The sequence below is a fragment of the Bombina bombina genome, chromosome 2 (assembly GCF_027579735.1).
Source record: "Bombina bombina isolate aBomBom1 chromosome 2, aBomBom1.pri, whole genome shotgun sequence".
In the NCBI taxonomy this organism is placed as follows: domain Eukaryota; kingdom Metazoa; phylum Chordata; class Amphibia; order Anura; family Bombinatoridae; genus Bombina; species Bombina bombina.
Window position 1 is genome coordinate 1142656243 of NC_069500.1, and position 12198 is coordinate 1142668440.

Sequence of the window (12198 nt, forward strand, 5' to 3'; positions counted from 1 at the left end):
ACCCTTTAATGACTGACTCCAAATACCAGAGGGCGTTAAAAACCAGCGTTAGGAGCCTCTAACGCTGGTTTTCATGGCTACCGCCAAACTCTAAATCTAGGCCTTAGGGTTTATTTTACAGGTAAGTATTTATTTTTAAATAGGAATAATTTAGTTAATAATAGTAAGTTTTATTTAGATTTATTAAAATAATATTAAAGTTAGGGGGGTGTTAGTGTTATACTTAGGTTTAGGGGTTAATAAGTTCAATATAGGTGGCGGCGGGGTCCGGGAGTGGCGGTTTAGAGGTTAAACATTTAATTTAGTTGCAGTGGGGTCCGGGAGCGGCGGTTTAGGGGTTAATGAGTTTAATGTAGGTGGCAGCGGTGTAGTGGGGGGCAGGATAGGGGTTAATAAATGTAATGTAGGTGTCGGTGGGCTCCGGGTGCGGCGGTTTAGGGGTTAAACAATTTATTTAGTTGCGGCGGGGTCCGGGATCCGCAGGAAAGGGGTAATAACTTTAATATAGGTGGCGGTGGTATAGGGGGCGGCAGATTAGGGGTTAATAGGTATAATGTAGGTGGCGGCGGGGTCCGGGAGCGGCGGTTTAGGGGTTAATATATTTATTATAGTTTCGGCGGGGTCCAGGAGCGGTGGTTTAGGGGGTAATAACTTTATTTAGGTGCGGCGGGGTCCAGGAGCGGCGGTTGAGGGGGTAAAACTGTATAGTTTAGTGTGGGTGCTTAGTGACAGGGTAGCAAGAAAGCTGCGAAGAAGTCGATGAGCAACGAGATCGATGACTGTCAGTTAACAACAGTCCGCTGCTCATCGCTCCGTACTTGGTGCGCGGCTTCTTGACAGCTTTCTTGATATCTTTGGTGAACGTATTCAGGTCCGCGGCAGCGATGGTAGGCGAGATTAGGCGAGCGTATTGGGTCAGCGAATGCAGCAAAGTAGACGGCTTCATATCTAGAGGCCAATGTATCCTGACAAAAAAAATGTTGACAGACATATTAACCCTAGAGGAGCATGGCTTTCTCAAACAAAGGAGACTGGCCTCTCTTTTGGACGTCAAATTCTATAGGGAAGAATCCATGCAACCATCCCTAAACCTACCCACAAAGGAAAGAATGACGGAATGACAAGTGTACCCTTACCATAACTGACTTTTGCTACCCTTGACACACAGCAGTCCTGAGAAGCCCATCACAACTCTTTTTCACTCTGTCTCTGTTTCACTTCTGTCTTATCACTGCCTTGATGTAAGACCCTTTTTTCGATGAAATACGTAGAGGTCCCAGTGATAATAAATAGACCTATTAATCCACACCCCTGAGACCATCATTAGAGAGGTGTTTGCAGTTATACTGGAAAACATTATCCATCCACAACCCTAAGAGCGAGACACATGGACATCTATGATTCGAGAAGATGAATGAAGAGAAATACATTCATTATATATTTTGTAAATAGATGTTTAATTACGCACTTAGGTGCAGTAAGTGAGTACGACCCAGTTCATATGTTTTTAAAATTATGTTTATATTTATGTTTATATTTATCCATCAGTCAAACGCAGATCAACCAGGTACTTGAACTTATGTAAAAAATGAACCATTGCACACAGAATGCATATACCTGCTTGTAACTTTATCTGATATACAATAAAGTGATGGAAAAGTAAAAATAAAATAATTGCAATTTACACAAGAATTTTTGTGGAGACCCTCCTTTTGTATATTGGTAATTCCAACTTTACTGCTTGAAGCCCAAGCAGTGGGGTTCAACTAGTTTTTATTATTGGAGGTAGCTATAATTATCAGTATGATTATGTATGGGATATGCATTCTCTCAGCGATCACTCTATGGGGCCTATTTATCAATGTGCGAGCGGGCATGATACAAAGTAGTGTATCATGTCCGTCGCACATCGATAAATGCCGACAGCATACGCTGTCACTATTTATCATTGCCCCAGCAGTTCTTGTGTACTGCTGGTGCAATGCTGCACCCTGCAGATTCACGGCCAATCGGCCGCTAGCAAGGGGTGTCAATCAACCAGATCATATTCGATCGGGTTGATTTCTGTCCACCGCCTTAAAGCAGGCAGACAAGTTATGGAGCAATGGTCTTTATACCGCTGCTTCATAACTTCTGTTTCATACAGAGTTTGATAAATATGCCCCTGTGTCAGTCATTATAAATGATGAATCTGAGAATGAGTAGAAATGTATGTAAGTAAATAGCTAGCAAAGAGGGTAATCTTTGCAAGATTTGGTTAAAATGGCTCCAAATTTTTTTGATGCAATTGATATTTTAGATACATTATCTTTTTGTATCTATACATCTACAACCCCAATTCCGAAAAAGTTGGATAGTATGGAAAATGCAAAAAACAAAAAAACAAAAAACAAAAAACAAACAAAAAAAGTCATTTGAAAATTCAATTCACCCTGTACTATATTGAAACACATTATTAAAACATTATTTGATGTTTTACTTTGTGAATTTAATGTATTTTTGAAAATATACACTCATTTCAAATCTGATGACTGTAACACAGTCCAAAAAAGTTGTGACAGGGGCAATTTAGTACTAATAGTGATGTGACAAGTTAAAATAAGAAGGTGATGTGAAACAGGTGAGGCAATCGTGTAATCATATAATATATATAAGGAGCCTCCATAAAAGGCAAGGATGGTTTGAGGCTTGCTAATCTGCCAATAGATGCGTCAGAATTTTCAAATCACTCTTTTTGTTGGTTTTTTGCATTTTTTCAGAATTGGGGTTGCACTTGTATGCAAGTATTATTCAATTCAGCCATATTTTGAGAAGGGTTCACTAATATTCTTGATAATGCAAGTCTCCTTAAGAGCTTTTTGATCTTTATATCCCTCTCTAGACTTCTCTTGTAAGAGATGTGATCATATCTAAAACCCTCTAGCAAGTTTTTATTTTTACATGTAAGCTCTCTTAATCTTGGATTACTTTAGTATATTTTACCTCTCTGTCAACCAATAGGTAGATATTAGTCTAACCCTCCAATAATGGAAAGTGATTTGATTATATATGTCTTAAAGAATACAATGGGTCAGAAAGTGTCCCTTTTGTTCTTCGCCCCAATATGCCCCTTTTCCTTCTACTATAGTCTAGGTGGTCCAAAATTGGCCAGTGATTTCTAATAGGGATGAGCTCTTCTTTTTGGATTTCTAGTGCATTCTAGGGGTGACTGAATATATTTTCATATATAAAATTTGAGGTTACTGTGAATGCATGTATTCCCAATGTTATATATGAAATTTTTTGTGAACAAAAATTAAAAAAAAAAAAAATAGTTTGCAGTGAAGGGTGGAATATCGAGGGGAAACCGTCATGTTTTCAAATTTGAATATTACACTTAATACAAATCAAATTATGCTGGTGTTAGTGCACTGTACCTTACATTTGCTGTAATTTGCATATGTTTTCATTTCAGAATAATTAGTGTTTTGAGTAATTTGGTGAAAACTCGCCACTTTTTAACTGGCGAGAAAAAAACTTTTTTTTTCTAACACCCGAGATCTCATATCTTTGAGCCCTTAGAATTTTTTTGTGCAATATTTTTTTTTTTTTTTAAATAATTTTTATTGAGGTAAAAGATGGCATACAGAAATATCATTAAAACACAAAAAAAATGTCATCACCACAGACATAATGTAAAACTGGATATACAAGGAATGCAATAGAAATGTTAGCATTAATAATAACATCAACCAGCGAGATGACAAACACAGGGAACACTTAGAATACTATGCAGAATCATAATTCAGTTACGCCAAAACAAATTGAAGCCTTCTCTTATAAACAAGGGCCACGCTTGTACCCCCTAACCAAATGGAAGTTTTTGCAATAATAGAAGGCTACCTGAAATAGGGAAGACCACTCATGGGTCTAATGCTGTTTACCTCAAATTTTAGGCTATTTGAATTCTAGCCTCTCAACTACTAGAGTAAAGAATAAAATATGCATATGAGAGTTAGAGGCTCTTTTTTATCGGTCTTTCGGATGGCAAAGTTAGTTGTGGAGTAAAATATGTAGATATGTTGCAATGTATAATGAAGAATATAGTTAGGGTGCGGTATTGAAAAGAAAAAAATGCCTAGTTAACCCTCCTGTTATAGGAGGTATATTATGTTGGGGGGGGGGGGGAGGTGGTGTGTTAGGAAGTAAAGGGCCAAATATATAAACCAAAGGATGCACGTATAGCAAAGAGAAGTAAGCTAGGTGTATTCTGGCCCAGTGTAGATTCTTATATGCGAGGATGCCCAATCTGGAGTCCTCTAAATTGCTCTATTACGGGCAGTTTAATTCCTATACAGCGCATACTATGGCCTCGTTTTATATGATGAGCGCAGGACCAGCCTGTCTTAAAAGTATGTAGTAGCCTGGATTCACAGTAGGGTGACTATAGACTAATGAGTAAGAAGCGCTACAAATATGGGAATGATCTCTCTCTGGATGATCTATGAGTTTGAGGTGGCTAAAGTAGCACCTAATATAGTAGGTATAGATCGTTATATATCTAAAATATAGTGAAACTAGAACTATAATGAAAAGTAAATAGTTTTTCACACTCCTTTGTAACCTATCCCCGCCACCCGGGCACGGGCCCTATGTCCAGGCGACGGGTAAAACAATTAAAATAGTCTAGTAGTGAATTATGAATTTTACCAAGGAGCTACTCACACCTATAATGTTGGATATAGTTTTAAATAGTTAGTGAAACATTAGAAAGGAGAGAACAAATATAACTAAACCATATGGATAGAACAGAGTAACAGTCACTAGTAGTATTATAGGATTGCTTGTAAGAATAGAGTACAGTTATTCATTGGCAACCAGATATTAAATAGTAGATTAATTTCCATGCGTAATGCTGCAGTAAAACATAATATGTATATGGATATATATGCAGTACATTAGGATTCAAGCCACGTGTCCTAATTAACAGGAACATAATAAATGAGCCAAATTGAACTGTAAATAGGGCAAAAAGCTGGTTAAACTAAATATTATAAACTGTGTATGCTGAACGTGCAAAGAAGTCTTTAGCAGGGAGAAATACGCTAGACTGTGATATGCCTCTTCCACTTATAACTGTTGAACCTGTGGGTGCACTTAGTGCTCAGAGCTTAGTATAGGTACTGCAAACGAGGTCCCTACTAGTTTTATTTTGGGCCATAGATAGGACCTTAATGAACTTTAGTAAAGAATTATGTGGCAAAATGTATAAATTCTGGCAACCTCACCATATATGCAGGCAATGAGGAGCTTGCACACATACTGCGATAAAATAAGTAACTAGAGGAATGGTAAACTGGCCTCATTCAATCATAAACAGCAATACATGTAGGTAGCATTACATTCTGTTTCTATTAACGCCCCATTGAAAGTAGAAGAACATAACAGGGCTCACACAGATTTTCCGGGGAACAGCTTGCATTAGTCTGTAAACGTATAATATTGCAGGTCCACACTTGGGGATATACAGTATAGCAGTGGCCAGGATGATATATATATATGAGCACATCAAACAGGCCCTTCAGATGGAAAGATATACCACACTAGCAAAAGCCACTGAGTGATTCTGGCTGTGGCACACATTGTATACACTTAGGATTAAGGTAAAACAGCTTGCAAATAAAACAAGAATTACATAGAAAATATTCAACTTGGAGCTATGGAAACATTATAAAGGGCAGGGCAGGGAGTATGCATCACGAGGGGAAACACCTTGGAAACACTCAAAATCATGGTACAACAGCATGCACATAAAACAGCAATTGTATGCAAAACATTTAACCACATAGAGGTAATAAACGTAATGGAACATTTAACTAAGGTAACCCAAGAGAACATAGCGTCCAGCACCTAATAGAAGCCAGCTGAAAAAAAGAACAAAAAAAAACTGTTCCCCTGACGTGGTGCAATGGAGATGTAGAAGGAGATTTTTAGCCTACTCCTAGTCTTGTATTCAAAACTAAAGAACCCACCAGAGCCCTCAGTTCAATAGAGAGATCATAGAGCAAGGCCTTGGAGGGGTTGGATAGCAGTGTGAATGCAAAGTTTCGTATTGGTTGTTCCATGTATCTCACCACCCCATAGCGATCTTGTAACAGGTTCAGGCTAGGGTGCAAAGTAAGACGCGCCCCGGCACCTGATTCATGAGAGTGCCATGTGGTTTCCCCTAAAGTTATTCCTAGATTATGATGCTCACCGAGAATGACCTTGTCTTGGGAAGTCGCCACGTGGTCAGTGCCATCAGACTCACATGGAACCGATTTTTCACATGCAGCAACCGCTGCTGAATGAGGCACAGACGGCTCCTCCACTCCGTGAACAATCCTAAAGGCATCTGACAATCAAGACTCGAGTCTCGAGAAATGCGCCTCCAGCAGTTGCGCAATTTCACTTTCTAACAAGGTGAGTAGCATACAGGCCATCTGCATGCGGGGCATCTCCACACCGGTCGGGCTGGAATGCTGTCAGCGTGCCGTGTGTCACAGTTCCTCTTGAAGACCGATAAGTAAATCCCAAGTGTCAGGTATTTCATTGTTTTGCTATCTATGGCCGTGCTGAGTGTATGGGCAATCAGTGGGCTACTGCGATGTCACGCTGCGTGTTGCCGACTACTCTGATATAGAAATTTAGGTCGCTTTAGATTTTCAGGCTTGGTAGCCACCATTTGCTGTGGTCCAATCTCCACTGAACCGTTTCCACTCCGTTATGTATATCTTTTGCGAGTGATAGATATCAAAAAGGCATGTTAGGTGTTCTGTAGCTCAGAGCTCCCCTGAAATGCAGCCATCTTGGTCGCTAGTTGGCTCCGCCCCCCTGTGCAATATTTTTTTAAATAATTTTATTAGATGGTGTTATTATGAGTACAACTGTACTTTGTAATGTATTTTTAATGTGTTTTGTGACACTTTTTTGTTTCAGAAAACCGCCTTCATTTCACATAAAGATAGCAAGAGAACAAAGAAAAATTGATAATAGGAGTAAATTAGAAAGTTGCTTAAAATTGCATGCTATATCTGAATCATGAAATAAAAATTTGGGTTTAGTGTCCCTTTAACCACCGCTCTGTGATTGCGGTACGGATTAAAGCGTAGTGCAATCACCACTTCGCTCAACTTGTATCAGTGCAATTAAAAATCCTTGTGAAAAGACAATATCACTTGCGCAAAACCATTTGCACCTGACTTGTAATCTTGTTCAAATAAGGCCATTTTACAAAAAATAAAGAATTATGCCTTGTATTTTGTACTTAAAATATGATTTATGCTATGCATAGTTAATACCATTTATTCCGGTGTAATTTACCTACAAATGTTATTTTTGATAAAATAAAATTTTTGGTGAACAATTTCATTACGAGATTTGATGCACCTTTACAATACAAATTTTCTCTGCATATTTTTGTGTGTATGGTTAAATTATTCATTTTGTATGATTTTTAAATTAAGAATTTTACTGTGCACTTTTGTAATGTATGCATCTCCTTTCCATACGAAAATGCAGTATATGCTGCTTAGCAAGGCACCCTGTATTCAGGCTAGAGAGCTTTTTTGTATTTGCTCAAAGTGTTTATGTTGCAAGTTTATTGCTATTACTAAGCTTAGCTTTGCAATTCCTGTATGGATCAAATTATGCATTTCAACCAGAATGATGTTGTTGTTTTTTTTTCCTCTAAAGGAAGCTGTTTTTGTTACTTTCATCAAATAAGGAACCAAAATTTTTTCTCCTCCTCAAAAAAGCTTGTTGTTTCCAGATCTTATTGGAAACCCAATGCTATCTGCACATGGTCAAGCAGAATAAAAACCTTCCATCTCTTCTAAATTTGCATGACCCAGATACATCTCTGGTTAGGGACAGGTTAAACCTTTACAAGAAAGCCTGGTCGCAGACTGTCCTGGATCTCAGAAATCCCCAGGGTTACAGATTAGACTTCATGTTAAGGCGTCCTCAGGGAAGGTTGGCTCTGTCTTATGTGTCAAAAGACCCAGTAAAAGCAGGAGTTTTACTTTACTTTGTTCTCCATCTGGAACTCATTGGAGTGTTAGCTCTGTTCCCAGATTTGGTATGGGGGTGAAGGATTTTATTCTAAACTTTAATTTATTATTCTCAAGAAGAAGGGAATTTTCAGGCTTGTTCTGCACCTCAAAATTTTAAACTGATTTTCCAGAGTTGCTACTTTTAAAGTCGAAACTATTCTTAATATTTTAACCCTAGATTACCAGGGTTATTTCATGTCCGCAATAGATTTGAAGGATGCTTACCTTCATATTCCTATCCACACAGACAACCTCAAGTTCCTCAGTATTGCTTTTCTAGACAAACGCTTCCAGTTTCTGGTCATTCCTTTTTGGACTAATTAAAGTCCCAGATTTTTTTTAAGAAGGTTCTGGGAACTCTTTTGTCTGTGATAAGAGCTCAGAGTATTTTAGTGGCTCCATCCATACCTGGATGAAATGTTGTTTCAGGATCCATCTTCACATTTATCCATATCTCATTCTGAAAAACTACTGTTGTTTCTTTGCAGACATGGTTGGAGAATCAATATTCCAAAAAGTTATATTTCTCCTCAAACAGATCCAAGTTACATACAGCTTGTTCAACCCTTCTGTCTATGTCTTTTCAATCAGTAGCTTAAAGTATGAAATTATTAGATCTGATGGTTGCAGCATCAGATGCTATTTCATATATTCCCTCTTGAACTTCGCACGCTAACACAATGACACAAGGCTTACAATCAGCCACCTCAAATTTCCTTTTGGATTCCACTGTGAGAAAATCTCTGTCCTGGTGAAATGTAAACATTTTTTCATGGTAAGAGCAATCAAAGTGTGGAACATCTTGCTTAAGGAGGTAGTGACCAAAACCTTAGATTAATTTAAAAATGGCTTAGATATATTTCAAGGATATCATTGTTTGTGTTAAATGGGTCAGCTTTTTAATTATTTAATTTAAGTTTAATTAGCAGCCTCTTTAGTGTAAATTGAGGTAGTCTCTGTAAAGGTTCAACTTGATTGACTTCTTTCAACTTCATCTACAATGTTACCTTCTGAAAGAAAACCAAAATGTTTGCTTACCTGATGAATTAATTTCTTTTATCCTGGTGAAAGTCCATGAGATCCGCCTACTTTATATTTTTAATAATCTGCAGTTCTAGTTTGCATCTCATTTACCTTGCTACCTTTCCTACTTTCCAAGGTTTTTTTTTCTCCTATGTTAGCTATATGTTAGACCGAGATACCAGCAGGTGGGAGGGATTGAAAGTTCTTGGAATGTTGGGTATCTTTTCCTTCTCTTAGTAGCCAGGAGTTGAATACCAGTAGTAATGGCTTGTGCACTCTCACTACCATAAGAAATGCATTTTTCAGTTAAGTATATATATATATATATATATATATATATATATATATATATATATATATATATCAGTATATCAATATAGTTTGTTTGTTTTCTCTGGCTTATCTAACATTTATTTAGTGTTTAATGTCCCTTTAAGAAAAGAAAAATTTTAATTGAGCAGTTTAAAAGGACAGTAAAGTCAAAATAAACTTTCTAATTTACTTCTATTATCTAATTTACTTTGTTTTTTGTTTGTTTTTTGTACTTTTTGTTTAAAAATATACCTATCTGCTGATTGCTGTCTGCACATATATGGCTCTTGTTATTGGCCCAGCTGATGCGTTTAGCAAGCCCCCAGTAGATATTGACGGCAGATAAGAGCCATAGGCCCAGCAAGTCTGCCCGACCTTACCTAACAGTATAAACTTATCTAGTTCGTAGGATAGCCCTATGCTTGTCCCATGCATTTTTAAAGTCCCCCACAGTGTTTGTTGCTACTACCTCTTGAGGAAGTTTATTCCATAAATCAATCACTCTTTCTGTAAAGAAGTGCTTCCTCAAATTACTTCTGAATCTACTACCCTTTAGCTTGAGCTCATGACCCCTTGTTCTTGAATTTTCCATTTTATGTAAAATACCCACAGCCTCAGTTTTACTAAACCCTTTAATGTACTTGAAAGTTGCTATCATATCACCTCTTTCCCTTCTCTCCTCTAAGCTATACATATTTAGGTCATTGAGCCTATCCTGGTAAGTTTTATTTTTTAGACCATGTACCATTTTGGTAGCCCTCCTTTGCACAGATTCAAGTTTGTTAATATCCTTCTGAAGATATGGTCTCCAGAACTGCACACAATACTCAAGATGAGGCCTAACTAATGATCTATAAAGTGGCATAAGAACCTTACTATTTCTGCTGCAAATACCTCTACCAATACATCCAAGCATTCTGCTAGCCTTACTCGCTGCATTACTACATTGTTTACTAAGTTTTAAATCATCTGAAATAATAATTCCCAAGTCCTGTTCCTCGTCTGTAACAGTCAGTAAAGTGTCATTGAGTCTGTAATTAACATTTGGATTTTTCTTCCCTAAATGCATTATTTTACACTTTGCTGTGTTAAACTTTAGACCCCAGTCATTTGTCCAATCCTCCAATTGTTGTATATCACTTCTCATTTTGTCTACCCCCCCTGGAACATCCACTCTGTTGCAAATTTTTGTATCATCTGCAAAGAGACATACTTTCCCCTGTAGCCCTTTGCTGATATCGCAGATAAATATGTTAAACAAAACAGGCCCCAGAACTGACCCCTGAGGAACACCACTAGTAACAGCCCCCTCTGCTGAATGAACTCCATTTACTAAGACACTTTGTTTTCTGTCCTTAAGCCAGCATTCCACCCAGTTCACAATTTTTGAATCTAGACCAAGGAGATATAGTTTGTGAATAAGTTTATTGTGTGGGACGGTGTCAAATGCTTTGCTGAAATCTAGATATGCTACATCAACTGCTCCTCCCTTGTCTAATACTTTTGTTACATAATCAAAGAAGTCAATTAGATTAGTCTGACATGATCTCCCTGAAGTAAAACCATGCTGATTTTGGTCCTCTAAATTGTTTGTCTTTATGTAAGTCATAATTCTTTCTTTTAAGAGGCTTTCCATTAATTTCCCTACTACTGAAGTTAAACTAACTGGCCTGTAGTTGCCAGATTCTTCTCTACTGCCCTTTTTATGAAGGGGTATTACATTTGCTATTCTCCAATCATCTGGGACAGCTCCTGTTAATAGTGACTGATTAAACAGATCAGTTAATGGGACAGTTAGCACTGATCGAAGTTCTTTTAAAACCCTTGGATGAATATTATCAGGACCCACTGCCTTTGTAACATTTATTTTTGATAATGCTAACAAAACCTCATCCTCTGTAAAAAGATTACTGTTAAGCTTGTTTCTATTTTGCGTTGCATCCCTTAATGTAGACATTGTATCTTCACAATCTTTAGTGAAAACAGAACAGAAGTAATCATTGAGACAGTCTGCAATCTGCTTATCTCCTTCTATTATTCTACCATCAACTGATTTCAATTTTACTATTCCTACCTTATTTTTTCTTCTTTCACTGATATATCTAAAGCATTATTGCTTCTACAGCACAGGATACCAAGATAATAAAGCAAATTTGATAGTAGAAATATATTGGAAAGTTCTTTAAAATTATATACCCTATCTGAATCATGAAAGAAACATTTTGGATTCTGTCCCTTTAACTTAGCAAAAAACAGATATAGTTCCCTGGAAATATATGCTCTACAAACAAAGAAACACACCTTTAGCTGTGCAATTTTCAGTCCATAAGGAAAAACAAGCTTCTATCATTTCCATTTCTGATGTTATTTTCACAAAATCATTTTGGCAAGCCGCAATAAACTCTTCTTGTCTTTTTATCCCTGAAGATAAATTTCTTCGGATTTTCTCATGAATAGATGAAGAAATTACCTTCCATTGGTTTATTTCTTTTTCTTGTTTTTGTGCTGAAAGTCTCTTTTGATTTTCCTCTTTAATCAGATCTTTTTTTGATACCTAAGAAAGAATTTATTTTGTTAAAATTTTTAACAAGCAGTATATTCCAAATTTTTTATGCACGGCTTATATATTTGCAATGAAGAGCTGCAATGCAAAAGATCTAAAAGCAAAATATGTTATTTACAACCGTTTAATCCTCAAGCAAAATAAAATATTTATAACCGTTTAACCTTTAATTTTATAAGCAAAATTTGCTTGATTGTGGTCTTAAAATAGCCCAGGGATATCATTCTT

At 37.0% G+C, this 12198-nt stretch overlaps 1 protein-coding gene across 1 annotated transcript in view; it reads right to left on the reverse strand.

The window, feature by feature from the left end:
• LOC128647449 (probable ATP-dependent RNA helicase DDX60) overlaps positions 1-12198 on the reverse strand; it is a 1088706-nt gene that overhangs the window by 724820 nt on the left and 351688 nt on the right. The window contains exon 14 of the mRNA XM_053700235.1: positions 11709-11961. Coding sequence (XP_053556210.1) covers positions 11709-11961 — 253 coding nt within the window. The remainder of the gene's footprint in view (positions 1-11708; positions 11962-12198) is intronic.